General features: G+C 40.6%; 2 protein-coding genes across 2 annotated transcripts in view; both read right to left on the bottom strand.

The window, feature by feature from the left end:
• Nucleotides 1-3495, bottom strand: part of LOC139754276 (uncharacterized) — a 14446-nt gene extending 10951 nt beyond the window's left edge. Inside the window, exon 1 of the mRNA XM_071671661.1 lies at nucleotides 3415-3495. Coding sequence (XP_071527762.1) covers nucleotides 3415-3480 — 66 coding nt within the window. The 5' untranslated portion in view covers nucleotides 3481-3495. The remainder of the gene's footprint in view (nucleotides 1-3414) is intronic.
• Nucleotides 3496-14719: 11224 nt separating this feature from the next.
• Nucleotides 14720-20000, bottom strand: part of LOC139754279 (uncharacterized) — a 37365-nt gene continuing 32084 nt past the window's right edge. The window contains exon 4 of the mRNA XM_071671662.1: nucleotides 14720-18112. Within this exon, the coding sequence (XP_071527763.1) occupies nucleotides 17834-18112 (279 nt within the window). The 3' untranslated portion in view covers nucleotides 14720-17833. The remainder of the gene's footprint in view (nucleotides 18113-20000) is intronic.

Raw genomic sequence — 20000 nt, 5'->3', positions numbered from 1 at the left:
CCCTCTTGCCTACCAATAGGTTGCAGAAAACCCGGAAGTCCTTTGCGAGAAAAGAAAAAAATATAGATGGCACTGGCTCACTAGGAGGTGTCATGAAGGATCATGTGTGGAGTCATTCAAAGTTGATACAGAATGAAAAGGTTGAGTATACGATCTAACTTTCTATAAAACGAGATTTTTTTAATTCGTGTAAGAATAGAGGATTTTGTCCTCAGTAATTGCCTGTGATCTTTCTAGTGCGTTGTGTTGCTGCTGTTTCAAAAGGCCACGAATTCAAAAGGAATTTACAATGATCAAAACAATAGCGAAAGAATCATTCGGAGAAATGATATATTCATCGTTTGTTCAGGCTAATAAAACTGGACGTGAGAAGATCAATTGTAATATAATTCAAAATATAACTGTCTTAAATTATGCAGGAGACTGGCTGTGCCGTGACAGAAAAGTGGAGGTCATATCATCGAAGTAAAATCTCATCTAAAACCTTCCCACTCCAAAGGAGCCCATCCTTTCCGTGCTACCGATTGTACCGTAGCCTTGAAGCTGCATGACCCACTGGAGATGGCTCCTGCGATGATGTAATGATAACAATAATAATACTGATAACAAAAGTACATGAGACACTGTAGAGAATTAACTTAGTCACAGATATATTTGTGGTCTGGCGTCCATCAAAAAATGAGCTGTGATGGTTGCCAATAAATTATAAAGAAAGAAATGCGCTTATATGAAGCACGTATTTCCCCAAGCAACCTACCATAAGTGCATGAAACTATTTCCAGACCACGGTTGTGGTTGTCAGAGCCACTGGGCAAAAATTGGACTTGCTGCATCGTCTTTACACTGAGCAACTGCCTCATCAAAGTCGACCTCTTCTCTTGAAAACATATTCCAGATGTTGTCTTTCCACTGACTTCCTAGTCTTCCAGCTGGTCTCCTACCCGACATCAACTTGTATATCCTCTTCACATTATTTGTAGTGTTCATATCTGTTATGTGGACAAGCGATCTATGGTGATTCCCCTCACTCACTCTCTTTATTAGTAGTCAAACTTTTGGTCTGATTTATGTGTTCGTTACGTTTCATGATTGTTGTGGTTCTTTCTGCCGTCAGTTAAAACCCTCATCTGATCTGACGGGAATGTACGTAGCCTGCAATCTCTCATCTAACAAGCACGTTCCGCACATTCATAAATGATGGTGAATTGAATGATAGATTTACAAACGTGCACCATCACATTTTCACGTTGAATGTTTCAGTCTTCCAGATCAGTGGGCACATACTACATAACTGGTCACTTATCCTTCATTTCCGTTTTCACTCCACATTTACGTCTGTGTAATGATAACAATAACAACGATGATAACAAAAGTACATGAGACATGTTATTGCTGCCCTCTATCGTCGAGGTCTTACACTGTATATAACATGGAAACAAGACGTCAGAGAGATGGCAACTAATCATTGAAGAAAATATTATCCATAAAAATCTTCATTTCCAGTAACATATATAGTGTCGCCTGTATTATTAACTTTCATTGCTTTCATTTTATATATATATATATATATATATATATATATATATATATATATATATATATATATATATATATATATATATATATATATATATATATCGCTTTGTCGCTGTCTCCCGCGTTAGTGGGGTAGCGCAAGGAAACAGACGAAAGAATGTCCCAACCCACCCACATACACATGTATATACATACACGTCCACACACGCAAATATACGTACCTATACATCTCAACGTATACATATATATACACACACAGACATATACATATATACACATGTGCATAATTCATACTATCTACCCTTATTCATTCCCATCACCACCCTGCCATACATGAAATAACACCCCCCTCCCCTTTCATGTGCGCGAGGTAGCGCTACGAAAAGACAACTCAGTCTCTAGCTGTCATGTATAACGCACTGAAACCACAGCTCCCATTACAAATCCAGGCCGCACAGAACTTTCCATGGTTTCCCCAGACGCTTCACACGCCCTGGTTCAATCCATTGACAGCACGTCGACCCCGGTATACCACATCATTCCAATTCCCTCTATTCTTTACACGCCTTTCACCCTCCTGCGTGTTCAGGCCCCGATCACTCAAAATCTTTTTCACTCCATCTTTCCACCTCCAATTTGGTCTCCCACTTCTCCTCCTTCCCTCCACCTCTGACACATATATCCTCTTGGTCAATCTTTCTTCACTCATTCTCTCCATGTGACCAAACCATTTCAAAACACCCTCTTCTGCTCTCTCAACCACACTCTTTTTATTACCACACATCTCTCTTACCCTATTATTACTTACTCAATCAAACCACCTCACACCACATATTGTCCTCAAACATCTCATTTCCAGCACATCCACCCTCCTCCGCACAACTCTATCCATAGCCTACGCCTCGCAACCATACAACATTGTTGGAACCACTATTCCTTCAAACATACCCATTTTTGCTTTCCGAGATAATTTTCTCGACTTCCACACATTCTTCAACGCTCCCAGAACTTTTGCTCCCTCCCCCACCCTATGATTCACTTCCGCTTCCATGGTTCAATCCGCTGCCAAATCCACTCCCAGATATCTAAAACACTTCACTTCCTCCAGTTTTTCTCCATTCAAACTTACCTCCCAATTGACTTGTTCCTCAACTCTACTGTACCTAATAACCTTGTTCTTATTCACATTTACTCTCAGCTTTCTTCTTTCACACACTTTACAAACTCAGTCACCAGCTTCTGCAGTTTCTCACATGAATCAGCCATCAGCGCTGCATCATCAGCGAACAACAACTGACTCACTTCCCAAGCTCTCTCATCCACAACAGACTGCATACTTGCCCCTCTTTCCAAAAACTCTTGCATTCACCTTCCTAACAACCCCATCCATAAACAAATTAAACAACCATGGAGACATCACACACCCCTGCCGCAAACCAACATTCACTGAGAGCCAATCACTTTCCTCTCTTCCTACACATACACATGCCTTACATTCACGGTAAAAACTTTTCACTGCTTCTAACAACTTACCTCCCACACCATATATTCTTAATACGGAATATATATATATATATATATATATATATATATATATATATATATATATATATATATATATATATATATATATATATATATATATATATATATATATATATATATATATATTTATATATATATATATATATATATATATATATATATATATATATTAGATGACTATTGAATCCAGAATACATGTATGTACAGTGATGGGCATTTGAAGCTTAACATAACATTGATATACTATGATGATCGAGCAATGCATCAGATCTTTGTTCTTCTAAACACCACAGAGAGCCCGAGGAAAGTACAGGTGCAGCTGAATCAACTCACCATCGTGCGTCGAACCTGAGCAGCGCGCGGCCTGGAGACTGACTCTAGCACAAGGAACACCACCATATATACTATGCAGACCTAAGGATCCCTTACAACCCGCCTCCTCTCCCTCAGGCGGGACCATCCAAGGACATGTCTCTCCAACCCACTCCGTTCACGTGAGGTGTTGACCTTTGCCACGGGATCATGGGTCCACTTCGAATGTCCCTGTGGTTAATCCCTTACAAAGCACAATGATACGACCTTTGGGCACGAAGTTAATGGCCCTTGGGCACCAGTTAACCCGTCTGGGGTATAACGACCTGGCAATCACGCACACTAACTGTCATGCTCAGTGTTCGTGCCTCCTTGTTTAAGGGTCGTTCCGTCGTGCAAAAAGTAGCCACAAGTCGTGTCTTTTGGATTATGTTAGCCTGGTACGACCATCTGACCACAATAATAACACGGCTTGGCAAAAGAACATCAGGCGGTGGAGCCAGTGCTGGCCTCTACCCGTGGAGATAAACCTGTGTTTAGTACTATTACGCAAGTGTCTGTTGCTCTTAGGTCCCAATCAGAAGACCTTCGCCACTGGATAATGTTACTTCGACCTCAGGCTGGTGAAACGAAGAGTTCTACTCACGTATCTGGAGACGCCAGCGGAAAGGGAATCAATTTCCTTCAGTGACGACAGTAGACAATGATTTTTTTTTCATCGTATGAATTTCTTTCAGTTCCTCTCTCTCTCTCTCTCTCTCTCTCTCTCTCTCTCTCTCTCTCTCTCTCTCTCTCTCTCTCTCTCTCTCTCTCTCTCTCTCTCTCTCTCTCTCTCTCTCTCTCTCTCTCTCTCTCTCTCTCTCTCTACTGCTTGTTAGCCTAGTTAAGCAGTGGTGAGGATATCAAGAACAAAACGGGTTAGACCAAGCACTGCATTACGTTATATGGAGCAGCCGGAAGATAACGTGAATAATGGTACAGGTTGAGAGGCACATCTACACTTAGGATGTCTGGACAAGATGCAAATTGAACGACTAATTGGTGAGGACATGACAGACATGGACAAGTCGCAGGTTCAACGATTACAAGGGAGACATGGATGAGGGACAACTTGAACCATCTAACACACACAGGACATGAGGTCATGAGGGATGATCATGTTCTGCGCACCTCCAAACCAACCTCTGTCTTGCTCTCGTACAATGTGCAGTAAGGCCAAAGGCTGAGAAGAACCACGAGGAAGATTAACACTAGAAGACTCTTGTGACAGAGGTCAAGATCGTAGGAAAGGAAGATCAGAAGGTAGTGATACAGCACACACACACACACACACACACACACACACACACACACACACACATAGACACACACATACACACACACACACACACACACGCACACACATACACACACACACACAGATAGATAGATAGATAGATAGATAGTTTATTGACCACAACAAGATAAGATTGACATTAAGCATACATAAATACAATTAAACGTTAGATCTAAAGTAACAATAATCACTAAATCCACTTTAAATGTTGATAATGTAGTCCACAGAATATTATCTTATTTAATCATACATTTAATCATACACACACACACATGGAAACTGCGTATAATTTCAAGGATTCATTCAGAGGAATGCAAGCTTCTATACACGTTGTGTTAAAAATAACGACGGACAAGCCGGGGTTATGATGCAAGACTCGTGTGGCGTGTGTGTTGGCTTACTGTAACGTACTAAGTGTACCATTGAAAGACCAGCATGACACACCCAAATATTACAAGTTATTTAACCTATTTTTTCTTTCCTTCACAATCGAACTTTTGTTTCCATTCTATCACAGGAGGACAGAACATAATCGTTGTCACGTTGCAGAGGAAAGGTCAACACATACATAGAAATAAGTAACAGACCTCTCCTTTATATACGATTATAGGATGCTGTTTCCTGTGGGTCATGGTAGCGCCAGGAATGGATGAAGGCAACAAGTATCAACATGTGCATGTATGGGTGTTTATGTATATATATATATATATATATATATATATATATATATATATATATATATATATATATATATATATATATATATATATATATATATGTATGTATATTTATTTATTTATTTATTTATTTATTTACTTTGCTTTGTCGCTGTCTCCCGCGTTTGCGAGGTAGCGCAAGGAAACAGACGAAAGAAAATGGCCCAACCCACCCCCATACACATGTATATACACACACGTCCACACACGCAAATATACATACCTATACATCTCAATGTACACATATATATACACACACAGACACATACATATATACCCATGCACACAATTCACACTGTCTGCCTTTATTCATTCTCATCGCCACCTCGCCACACATGGAATACCATCCCCCTCCCCCCTCATGTGTGCGGGGTAGCGCTAGGTAAAGACAACAAAGGCCTCATCCGTTCACACTCAGTCTCTGGCTGTCATGCAATAATGCCCGAAACCACAGCTCCCTTTCCACATCCAGGCCCCACACAGCTTTCCATGGTTTACCCCAGACGCTTCACATGCCCTGATTCAATCCACTGACAGCACGTCAACCCCGGTATACCACATCGATCCAATTCACTCTATTCCTTGCCCGCCTTTCACCCTCCTGCATGTTCAGGCCCCGATCACTCAAAACCTTTTTCACTCCATCTTTCCACCTCCAATTTGGTCTCCCACTTCTCCTCGTTCCCTCCACCTCCGACACATATATCCTCTTGGTCAATCTTTCCTCATTCATTCTCTCCATGTGCCCAAACCATTTCAAAACACCCTCTTCTGCTCTCTCCACTCAAACTTACCTCCCAGTTGACTTGTTCCTCAACTCTACTGTACCTAATCACCTTGCTCTTATTCACATTTACTCTCAGCTTTCTTCTTTCACACACTTTACCAAACTTAGTTACCAGCTTCTGCAGTTTCTCACCCGAATCGGCTACCAGCGCTGTATCATCAGCGACCAACTGACTCACTTCCCAAGCCCTCTCATCCACAACAGACTGCAAACTTGCCCCTCTCTCCAAAGTTCTTGCATTCACCTCCCTAACAACCCTGCCGCAAACCGACATTCACTGAGAATCAATCACTTTCCTCTCTTCTTATTCGTACACATGCCTTACATCCTCGATAAAAACTATTCACTGCTTTTAGCAACTTGCCTCCCACACCATATACTCTTAATACCTTCCACAGAGCATTTGTATCAACTCTCTCATATACCTTCTCCAGATCCATAATTGCTACATACAAATCAATTTCCTTTTCTAAGTATTTCACACAAACATTCTTCAAAGCAAACACCTGATCCACACATCCTCTACCACTTCTGAAACCACACTGCTTTTCCCCAATCTGATGCTCTGTATATGCTTTCACCCTCTCAATCAATACCCTCCCATATAATTCACCAGGAATACTCAACAAACTTATACCTTTGTAATTTGAGCACTCACCTTTATCCCCTTTGCCTTTGTACAATGGCACTATGCTTGCATTCCACCAATCCTCAGGCACCTCACCATAAGTCTTACATATATTAAATATCCTTACCAACCAGTCAACAACACAGTCACCCCTTTTTTAATAAATTCCAATGCAACACCATCCAAACCTACTGCTTTGCCGGCTTTCATCTTCCGCAAAGCTTTTACTACCTCTTCTCTGTTTACCAAATCATTCTCCCTAACCCTCTCACTTCGCACACCACCTCGACCAAAACACCCTATATCTGCCACTCTATCATCTGACACATTCAACAAACCTTCAAAATGATCACTCCATCTCCTTCTCACATCACCACTACTTGTTACTACCTCCCTATTTACCCCGCTTCACCGATGTTCCAATTTGTTCTTTTGTCTTACGCACTTTATTTACCTCCTTCCAAAACATCTTTTTATTCTCCCTAAAATTTAATGATCCTCTCTCACCCCAAATCTCATGTGCCCTCTTTTTCACCTCTTGCACCTTTCTCTTGACCTCCTACCTCTTTCTTTTATACATCTCTCAGTCATTTGCACTATCTCCCTGCAGAAATCGTCCAAATGCCTTTCTCTTTTCTTTCACTAATAACCTCACTTCCTCATCCCACCACTCACTACCTTTCTAATCTGCCCACCTCCCACGCTTCTCATGCCACAAACATCTTTCACGCAAGCCATCACTTCTTCCCTAAACACATCCCATTCCTCCCCCACTCCCTTTACGTCCTTTGCTCTCACCTTTTTCCATTCTGAATTCAGTCTCTTCTGGTACTTCCTCACACAAGTCTCCTTTCCAAGCGCACTTACTCTCACCACTCTCTTCACCCCAACATTCTTCTTTTCTGAAAACCTCTACAAATCTTCACCTTCGCCTCCACAAGATAATGATCAGACATCCCTCCAGTTACACCTCTCAGCACATTACATCCAAAAGTCTCTCTTTCGCGCGCCTATCAGTTAACACGTAATCCAATAACGCTCTCTGGCCATCTCTCCTACTTACATACGTATACTTATGTATATCTCTCTTTTTAAACCAGGTATTCCCAATCACCAGTCCTTTTTCAGAACACAAATCTACAAGCTCTTCACCATTTACATTTACATTCACACACGCAAATATACATACCAACACAGCTTTCCATGGTTTACCCCAGACGCTTCACATGCCCTGATTCAATCCACTGACAGCACGTCAACCCCGGTATACCACATCGATCCAATTCACTCTATTCCTTGCCCTCCTTTCACCCTCCTGCATGTTCAGGCCCCGATCACTCAAAATCTTTTTCACACCATCTTTCCACCTTCAATTTGGTCTCCCACTTCTCCTTGTTCCCTCCACCTCCGACACATATATCCTCTTGGTCAATCTTTCCTCACTCATTCTCTCCATGTGCCCAAACCATTTCAAAACACCCTCTTCTGCTCTCTCAACCACGCTCTTTTTATTTCCACACATCTCTCTTACCCTTACGTTACTTACTCGATCAAACCACCTCACACCACACATTGTCCTCAAACATCTCATTTCCAGCACATCCATCCTCCTGCGCACAACTCTATCCATAGCCCACGCCTCGCAACCATACAACATTGTTGGAACCACTATTCCTTCAAACATACCCATTTTTGCTTTCCGAGATAATGTTCTCAACTTCCACACATTCTTCAAGGCTCCCTGAATTTTCGCCCCCTCCCCCACCCTATGATCCACTTCCGCTTCCATGGTACCATCCGCTGCCAGATCCATTCCCAGATATCTAAAAAACTTTACCTCCTCCAGTTTTTCTCCATTCAAACTTACCTCCCAATTGACTTGACCCTCAACTCTACTGTACCTAATAACCTTGCTCTTATTCACATTTACTCTTAACTTTCTTCTTTCACACACTTTACCAAACTCAGTCACCAGCCTCTGCAGTTTCTCACATGAATCAGCCACCAGCGCTGTATCATCAGCGAACAACAACTGACTCACTTCCCAAGCTCTCTCATCCCCAACAGACTTCATACTTGCCCTCTTTCCAAAACTCTTGCATTCACCTCCCTAACAACCCCATCCATAAACAAAATTAAACGACCATGGAGACATCACACACCCCTGCCGCAAACCTACATTCACTGAGAACCAATCACTTTCCTCTCTTCCTACACGTACACATGCTTTACATCCTCGATAAAAACTTTTCACTGCTTCTAACAACTTTCCTCCCACACCATATATTCTTAATACCTTCCACAGAGCATCTCTATCAACTCTATCATACGCCTTCTCCAGATCCATAAATGCTACATACAAATCCATTTGTTTTTCTAAGTATTTCTCACATACATTCTTCAAAGCAAACACCTGATCCACACACCCTCTACCACTTCTGAAACCACACTGCTCTTCCCCAATCTGATGCTCTGTACATGCCTTCACCCTTTCAATCAATACCCTCCCATATAATTTACCAGGAATACTCAACAAACTTATACCTCTGTAATTTGAGTACTCACTCTTATCCCCTTTGCCTTTGTACAATGGCACTATGCACGCATTCCGCCAATCCTCAGGCACCTCACCATGAGTCATACATACATTAAATAACCTTACCAACCAGTCAATAGTACAGTCACCCCCTGCAATACCATCCAAACCTGCTGCCTTGCCGGCTTTCATCTTCTGCAAAGCTTTTACTACCTCTTCTCTGTTTACCAAATCATTTTCCCTAATATATATATATATATATATATATATATATATATATATATATATATATATATATATATATATATATATATGTATCGAACCCGGGACCCCTGTGCAACAGGGGTGAGCGCTACCGCAAGGCTATGATTGCCCCAAATAGGGCATTCGAATAGTACATACTATTCGGATAGTATGTACTCGAATACCCTTCGTCTTACGTTGGTGAGCAACGGGGTCTACACCGGTCATTTCCCATCAGGCTCACACAGCCAGCAGATAGCATTTTACCGAACCTAACTGTACAACGCGGAGGTATACGAATACGAACAAAGTGCATATGAACACGCACCTTCGTAGAACATACAAACCTCCAACAGTCAAGATCGAACCGGTGTAGATCCCGTTGCTCACCAACGTGAGAGAAAGGGTATTCGAGTACATAGTATTCAAATAGTCATTTCCCTATTAGGGGCAGTCATAGCCTAGCGTTAGCGCTTTCGCCTGTTGCACAGGGGTCCCGGGTTCGATCCTGGCTGTTGGAGGTTTGTATGTTCTATGAAGGTGCGCGTTCATATGCACTTTGTTCGTATATATATATATATATATATATATATATATAGAGAGAGAGAGAGAGAGAGAGAGAGAGAGAGAGAGAGAGAGAGAGAGAGAGAGAGAGAGAGAGAGAGAGAGAGAGAGAGAGAGAGAGAGAGAGAGAGAGAGAGAGAGAGAGAGAGAGAGAGAGAGAGAGAGAGAGAGAGAGAGAGAGAGAGAGAGAGAGAGAGAGAGAGATTTTTTGTGGTGTTACCACACTCTACCGTATGTGGTTACCCCTCGAGTGAAAACACACCTTTTCACCAAGGCAGCATCACTCTCAGTGGATGGAGATTAGCGTCATCGAGGAACAAAAGAATCCCATCGTATGATTTCCCAGCTTCCCCATGGAGTGCAGCCTCGAAGCTTGCAGAGGCCTATCACCACTGAGTTCTTTGGACTGAAGCATATAAAAGTAGCCTCGAGTTTATCAAAATGAACCACTACATTAATAGAGGCCATGAAGTATAATGAGAGAAACCTGAGGATTGAATATATCCGAGCGACTCTTATTTCAAACCCGTCACACCAGTAGATCAGTGATGTCAGAAACTTATTTCATCTTGGAATCCCTATGAAATACTTTATAAAGTATTAAATATTCAAAGAGCGTAACTCTATTGATTGTCTTTTCATTGCTGTCTCGAATCCAATGGTCACCGATATGAACCATCGTTTCTGCCTTGTATTGGGTTGAGTTCTCTTTAAGCCTGTTACTCGCTGAGTAGCTACTCAGCTCAAACTTACACATGACATACGTACAACTTAGGTGTCCTACCATCCTAGATCTAACCTCACAGAACGAACACGACTTAGGCCCAGCAGGCGGGAGTGAGGGCCAATTGGTGTCGGATATCTTGCCGAACCTGTCGGGGGTTTGCTCCTAGTGTGTAGAGAAGCTGCTCCACTATATTACGTAACCGATAGAAATTCATTTAGTTGACCTAAAAACTATTTTACATTCTAGTTGATTTCCTTAAGAGTGACTAATTAACATGCCCGTCGTAATTAGACAAGACCGGAAAGGCCACATGGCGGCCAACCTCGGGCCATTCAGATACCATATACCTAATTACAGCTACCTAATGGGGTATGTATGCTGTTGCATTTAGTGCCTGGTGGCTGCTGACTAGCCATTAAGCCAGAGATCACAAAAATTCGAGGTGTATGTAAAGGGTACTGTTAGTAACTTCACTGTATTGACGGTGAGGTAATGAATTGATGGTCTGCAACTTAGTACTGTACGTTAACACCGTCACACTGTGATATGGAGCACTTCCTCTTATCGCCAGATAGTAGATAACTCAGAGGAAAGCAAGGCTTTGTATATAGGGGGAAGAGGGAACATATGGTGTAAGAAAATGCTAACCAAAGCAAAACATGTTTGAAAATAATCAGCCTATAAGACCTCACCCATTTTTCATTTCTCTCTCTCTCTCTCTCTCTCTCTCTCTCTCTCTCTCTCTCTCTCTCTCTCTCTCTCTCTCTCTCTCTCTCTCTTAGCGCCGAAAGCTAATCTATTTTCATGATCGTTGTAGCCTTCGTCCACTTGACGAGGCCATAGCGACAAAAATAGGTTCCAAGGAACAGTGACAGAATGGTCTCTGAAGAGGCTTGGGATTAGCTTTTTTAATCTTTCTAGGGAATTAAATTTGATCTGCATAACTTCCATAGTCAGAGAAGATCAGTCATTCTGCAACTTACAAAAGAAATAATTTTATGAAAGACAAGACGAGAACGGTTAGATCGATTTGTTTTCAATGCATCCTGGTTGGTATTGTTCGCACCAAGCAGACGAAATTAAATTGAAATAAGTGTTTGTCACATGAAGTTTGAGACTAACTCTCGGCCCTTTAAAAGAGTAAGGCAAGGTTTTCGTGGGTTATAGCTATCAGTAATCAAGTTATCCTTTGTTTTTCGCTATCTTACCCCTTTTCAGGTCTTGCAAAGTCCTCCTCACTCTCGGAGAACTTGCTGTGGTCTTCTTGTAAAACATTGGTGGCCATAATTATGAACCCATACTAACTCGAGCAAGTTAATACAGCGCCTGGAATATTGAACTCGAGTTCTCACTCGTCGAAAGCGTTGGGTCGCGTAGCGGGCTAAATTGAAACGATTTTCCACAGTCTATTTCCCTTTTTCTTGTTTTACATTCTCTGTTCTGAAGTTTAGAACTACATTTGTATTTTCTATTTTTCACTTGTTAATCATTTATGTTCATACAACATTCTTTTAACAGGATTATCTTATTTTTTTCTTTGGCACATGTTTCAAACTGCCCGTGCATTTTCTACAGAATGTTCCATAAAGTTGCTGGTATACTTTCTACATTAATCTTTTTTTTCGGCTTTAAATGTGGCATCTCTGTATTTCAACGGTGTCGAGCACTATAAACAGTCTAAGGAGAGAGTTCTACCTCCATCTCAAACACTTATTTTTAACAGTGAAATTAGCTTATTGACAGGGTGGGCGCCCGAGTACATTTACATATACTGTACTAAAAGTATAATAACATGACAAGCTAAAAAGCTATAGAGTAACTGTAAACGCAGCTAAGATTTCAAAGTTCAGTTTACCTTTCAAGAGTTTTTTCCTAAAGGTAAACTTATTATCCTCATGTCTCTGGTACTCTGAACTATTTCTACTTGCATTATTAGAGTATTTTCATGGCTGCTGAGATGGCATGGGGATCTTGTGCGCCAGCGATCATTGCTGTCCTATATACGTTCTGTGTAGCTTTGCCCATAAACAGTGCAAAGTTGTTACTGAGTAAGGCACAACCTCCATAAAGTAATTTTAAGAATAAAAGTCGTGTGAGTTACGTGTTGCTGAGCTTTGGTGCAAAATGGAGAGGGCCAGTGTTTGTGGACTAAATACCAGCAACCTAGGCGTATATGAGGTGGAAAGAATGGACAGCAGCCTGGATCAGGGAGAGAAATTTGACCATGGGTATAGTGTTGGCTCACTTCGCTTCCGTCACTTACCCCTCATAATACCCAAGTGGTTGTACCTCCTTGGTCGGTGTATGAGGTTGTTTGAAGAACGATTACAATGTGGTCCATTCAAGGGCGTTAGTTGGCCTCCAGCAACATTGACAAGAGTAACCGAGACTGGAACAATGTTACAGAAACATCATATATTTGGTAAATGATTGGCAACCTCACTCGGACGCTTTCTCACACTTGCCCACCCTCAGTACAAGGTCAGGTCATAATAAGAAATGAACTAGAAATTTTTAATCTGCATCAGAAGGGGAAAGAAGTTACGATTTCAGAATGCACATTAATTGTCCATTTTCAGTCACCATAAACTCCATGAGTATTGGTATGAGACTCCTCGCTCAGCGTATCTCACACTGTTTATGGTCTCATCGTAATTAGGTGAGTGGGTTCGTGAAGCTCGCAACAACGGGTCGATCTACAGTATTTCCCATACACACTAATTTTAGCATGATTGGCTGTTTCTTCTGAAATGCTCTATGTGTTTACTTGTGTTCATTCTCTGAATATCAGCACACTCGCATCTTAGTGCGTAACACCTGCGACAATCCACTGCGTAACAATTTATAGGCCTCAAAATATCAGATATGACGAAAGTTATGTGTGCAGTTTTATTGTTCCTTTAGGTTTATTTGTCATGAACGAATCGGTTATATGTGATAGATCACACTAAACTCGCCACTTGTCTACTTAGAGAGAAAAGAGCAATGTCAGCAATTGATTTTAGAATCTAATCTACAAGAAATCAAAACTGAAAGAGCGGCCGCTTCCGTATATGTCGTCAAGATTCGACTCTTGGATGACTAGCGTCATTAATGCGTAAATACGAACTAGTCTCAGTGATGGCTAGGTTGGTGCATTCGTTCTGACGTGAGATCTTTATGTACCTCAACCGCCACCACCAGGAGAAAAAGACAGTAGTTTCACAAGTGGATACTCCAACTGAAACATCGATATGGCATGATGGAAGATGTCTTAGGTTGCGTGATTCGATATTCATCAAAAATATCTTATGGGTTGTTTTTACTATGTTGTAGGTTATGAATGGCTTAACTAGGTCGGTTGATACTACTGATACCATTAACGGTACCCTGTATTTGGTCAAACCTAACTGGTCTGATACCATTGGCCATGCATCCAGAGAGTATCTATGGTGTCTTAGATATTTCTAAAACACTCGAAGATCTTGAAGAATCCTCGACTGGCAATTATGACATGATGTTCACAGCCTTAATGACCCTGACAATCGATAGGTGGGCTTTCCTGACAATCAATAATTGTAAATCCCAAACAACCAATCATCTGACGTCATCTGCTAAAAAGAAGTGTGCTAGGCGAGTCGTCAAGTGATTTCTCTTTTGATGCAGAGTAACGAATTTAGTGTATACTTAGTATCTTTTCTGTACTATCATTTCAGCGATATGACAATTAATTTTAGGGAAAATATTGCTAAAACTTGGCAATTTGATGTTTATTTTCAATATGTGGAGTTAGGATAATGATATATGATGAAAATATGAATTGTTGTTATTATACATGCTTAATCATTACATTTCAGCAATACCATAATATGTTATTAAATAGTCAAAATTAGTTTCCCAATTACAGCAAATACCAACACCCAATCTTTCACAGGAAAATCTAACTTTACAATAAAAATGACACAGACTACCATGAATAACCTAATGATCCTAAGCTTCACTCGTGCTTGAGAAAGCAGTTTATGAAAACTATGCCACCTAACTACTACTCTTGCAGGCCCAATAATCTTCCTCGTGTGTCGCTGGCTGTTAAACCCAACTAACCAACCAACTACAACTTCCCTCGAGAATAACAAGTTATATCGTACGCTTCCAAACGTAATTCTCAAGGATGCACGAACTCGGCATTCAATCCCTTCTGCAAATGTATGTGTAGTAAAATGTTGGTCAATAGGTGATCATATTTAGAACTATGGGCGCAAGGCAGAGTTAACGTTTGTCACACTGAGAACAGAGGGTACAAAACAGGCTAGAAATTGGTTTTGAAATTTTTGATAATTTCTTTGATATGAAAGGGGAATAGAACTCCAGTCATGCCGCTACCTCCAGATTTAATTATATGACTATAGCTTTGGAGAAAACAAAATCCGTCAAATGATCTGGTTACAAAATAACGAATCAGAAAATAGGAGGATAAATGACTGCAGTAGTATCTTCGAGCATTCAGTGGATAATATGAATCAACTACAACATTCAAGAAAGAAGAAGTTTAATCTGTGAACCAGGAGCCTCTCCTACCCCATGTTCAAATTCAATCCCTGACCAGTTAACCGTCATGGTAACCATCACATAATTTGCGTTGTAATCAAAACTGAAGAAACTGGCATCAGACCAGCGGAATACATCTCTGAAGAAAAGATAAAGATGAAATAAGAGCATAAACGATCTGATGTGTAAGATAGTTCATGGAAGTGATAAATCTATGCTCACTCTGGATAGATTCCAGGGCTAACGCAGACCAGCGAAACAAAGTTTGCAGACCACCAGCAGTAATATTCACAGGGATAGAATAAATGAATGCTTTCCATAACAATAAGTCTTACCTCAATATGACAGAGTATTTACATAGAATAGTACCTATCAATATCCACGATTAGAAAACTGCCCGTTTAAACTCAGAGCCAATGGTACTTGCAGAAGGATGCAGCCAACAGACTTTGTGACGTGAACACCATCGGCATGACTCATCCAGAGCATTAGCAAGCTCCACTAACAATGAAGGGGAATGGCATTTCTCTCCACGGAAGAACAGATATGTAAGCCACTTGAGCTAGTGAATTTCGAGATCATGTAGCTTTCAAAGATATCATAACTGGGTCACTCTGTATTACATAATCTTAAACCACGTTCTATCTGACGACGCCTTTTTCTAGGTGAAACCTTCATTGAACATTTACAATTTGGTCCAAAATCCTAACAGAAATAAAAGCTAATTATACATGAGTTAGGAAAAGTTTGTCAGATTCAATGAATATGATCGTTTTTTTGATCATTTGAACTAAAATCCGTCACCTTTTCCGATGGTAACAACCTACTGCCACCTGCAGTGAAATATCGGCCAGCGGGCTTAGTCCTTCAGTCCTTTGAGCTTACTTATCATAGAACAACGTTGGCAGCGTTCGTAATCTCCTCATATGCTGACAAAAAATTGACGGCATCATCAGAGACTGCGTCTACTGTCAGGAGCCGTCAACATTACATACAGGACTGCGAAGTGACGCAGTCTCCGCGCAAGAGTCCCTGACCTCAGTGAGAAAGAGCACGTACTACCAGCGGCCTCACTACTTTACGAGACCCAAAATAACCAAGTGGAACACCTGCTCCGGACCATAGGTTAATATCCACCTCCTACGTGAAAATAGCGAATCCAACACCAGAAGTTGCCTGCATCTCATACCATGCATAAAATCCCAGAAACATGCAGAGGCCCGTGTCGGACCAAGCAGAGGTCAGATGATCTTATGAAAAAAAGAAAAAACCCTGATATATCCACGATAGGACTAATTATTTTCTTTATAGATCAGTATACTTCACAATTGATGGCAGACGATATATATACTGGAAAAATGAAGCAGAATATCGAATGAGGCCAGGTTCATCTAGAGTTCACAATGGCACTTGAGGAACGTTCAACCTTTGTTCTATAACACGTACCTAGAACGGGAATCGGCGAGTACTGAAGTGATTAAAAAGGATGTATGAAGCAGCTAACCTATTGGACCTTTATACTGGAGTTTCTGCTGATTTTCCCACATTAAGACAATATAAACAAGAATATTTTCCCTGTGAATTTGTAAAAAAGAAAAAATCATATCAAATCAGAACTATCTTAAACAGAAAAACCCTTGTAATGTGAATAAATAGATATTTTGTTTATACATATTGTATAATCTACGACCCAGAATATATCCATTATGTTCATGCAAATCATTACAGAAAAATGAAGAGACGTCGCTCTTATTCTTCCCTACGCTAATTTTTCATGTTTCTGACAAAATCAATTACAATTAATCTTCTCAAGAGGTATTAATATGTTTCTGATTTTCAAAAATTTTCTTCTCAAGTGAAGATATCAAAGAACACAAATTCATGCATTTTCCACTGCAACATTTGGCAGCTAATTATAGATATTCCTAATAAAAACTCAAATGTTTGAGATGTGAACTAGTTATCAAGAAACATCGTTTCCATGACATCAACAAATTCCCTCTAAGACTTACTGATACTTTTGTAAAGTAAACAAAGTGGAAGATGGCTTCCTGAATCATCAAAATGACACCTAACTTCTATTCACAATTGAATGTGTTTTCACGACATAATGAAGTATGTAATTCATGATTTATCTTCACACGTCATTTTAGCCAAAATACCGCATACCATATTTCATCATTGAAAGATTTTTTATAAGAAAGAAGAGCAGGCATCTATATACAGCATTAGATCAAAGTCATACGAAACTTTACAACCTTAGGTTCAACTACAAATAGTGGATCATCTAACAGAGGTTGATAGAATAGTAGTAGGGAAAAATACCTTCAATGTTTCTCTATTACTAGTGTAATGCTGTATCATATCCAGGCAAGCCTAGTTATTGATCACTGTGTCCAGAATGGCTCGCGCCACCCTGCTACTGTTTGTTTTTGCTGTTGTTGTTGGTAGAGTGGTTACGGGTGCTACCGTCGGGTTGCCTCCACTGCCTCCACCACCACTGCTGCTCCCGCCGGGGACGCCAACGGCAGCGATGATGATAATAACGATGACCAGTGTCACGACGCAGCCCAAAATGAGCATCATTTTAAGGTTCTTCCACCAGTACTTCTTCTTCAGTTTACGCGATGTCGTCTGGAACTCGGAGGCGCTCATCTGAGTATGAGAAATTCCGATTAAGTTGATAACATCAAAAGAGAACAGACAGAATTAATTCTGATGCACTACTAACTTATCTCTCTTCCGAAAGTACGTAGATCATGTGTCCGACAGCTACAATGAAGGTAGTATACAATATGAGTTATTAGGTACTGATAGAAGTGCATCTATAACTATAACTATAATCGAGTCTAATTATGTATATATATATATATATATATATATATATATATATATATATATATATATATATATATATATATATATATATATATAAATATATATATATATATATATATATATATATATATATATATATATATATATATATATATATATATATAAAACATACTAACCTTCAACCGTCAGGATCGAAACCGGGTCCCCTGCGTAGATATCTGGGAGTCACAGGGTGGGAGAGGGGGCGAAAGTTCTGGGAGCGCTAACAAATGTGTGGAAGGTGAGAACATTTTTTCGAAAAGCAAAAATGGGTATGTATGAAGGAATAGAGGTTCCAACAATGTTATATGGTTGCGAGGCATGGGCTATAGATAGGGTTGTGCAGAGGAGGTGGATGAGTTGGAAATGAGATGTTTGAGGCAATATGTGGTGTGAGGTGGTTTGATCAAGTACATAATGAAAGGGTAAGAGAGCAAGTACATAATGAAAGGGTAAGAGAGATGTATGGTAATAAAAAGAGTGTGGTTGAGAGAGCAGAAGAGGGTGTATTGTAATGGTTTGGTCACATGGAGATAATAATTGAGGAAGCTTTGCGGAAGATGAAAGTCAGCAAGCCGGCGGGTTTGGATGGTAATGCTGTGGAATTTATCAAAAAAGGGGGTGACTGTGTTGTTGACTGGTTGGTGACGATATTCAATGCATGTATGGTTCATGGTTAGGTGCTTGAGGATTAGCGGAATGCATACATAGTGTCATTGTACAAAGGCAAAGGGGATAAAGGTGAGTGTTCAAATTATAGAGGTATAAGTTTGTTGAGTATTAATGGGAAATTACATGGGAGGGTATTGATTGAAAGGGTAAAGGAATGTACAGAGCATCAGACTGAGGAAGAGCAGTGTAGTTTCAGAAGTGGTAGAGGATGTGTGGATCAGTTTGTTTGCTTTGAAGAATGTACGTGAGGAATACTTAGAAAAACAGATGGATTTATCTGTAGCATTTATGGATCTGGAGAAGACATATGATAGAGTTGATGGAGATGCTCTGTGGAAGGTATTAAAAGTATATGGTGTGAGAGGTAAGTTGCTAGAAGCAGTGAAAAGTTTTTATCGCGGATGTAAGACATGTGTACGAGTAGGAAGAGAGGAAAGTGATTGGATCCCAGTGAATGTCGGTTTGCGGCAGTGGTGCGTGATGTCTCAATGGTTGTTAAATTTGTTTATGAATGGTGTTGTTAGGGAGGTGAATGCAAGAGTTCTGGAGAGAGAGGGGCAAGGATGTAGTCTGTTGTGGATAAGAGGGCTTGGGAAGTGAGTCAGTTGTTGTTCGCTGATGATACAGTGCTGGTGGCTGATTCGGGTGAGAAACTGCATAAGTTGGTGACTGAGTTTGGTAAAGTGTGTGAGAGAAGAAAGCTGAGAGTAAATAAGAATAAGAGCAAGGTTATTAGGTTCAATAGGGTTGAGGGACAAGTTAATTGGGAGGTAAGTTTGAATGGACAAAAACTGGAGGTAGTGAAGTGTTTTAGATATCTGGGAGAGTCACAGGGTGGGAGAGGGGGCGAAGGTTCTGGAAGCGTTGAAGAATGTGTGGAAGGCGAGAACGTTATCTCGGAGAGCAAAAATGGATATGATTGAAGGAATAGTGCTTCTAACAATGTTATATGGCTGTGGGGCATGGGCTATAGATAGGGTTGTGCGGAGGAGGG

This window comes from Panulirus ornatus, chromosome 16 (assembly GCF_036320965.1).
Source record: "Panulirus ornatus isolate Po-2019 chromosome 16, ASM3632096v1, whole genome shotgun sequence".
Lineage (NCBI taxonomy): Eukaryota > Metazoa > Arthropoda > Malacostraca > Decapoda > Palinuridae > Panulirus > Panulirus ornatus.
Note: the sequence above shows the minus strand (reverse complement) of the source record. Positions and strands in the feature narration are given on the sequence as shown.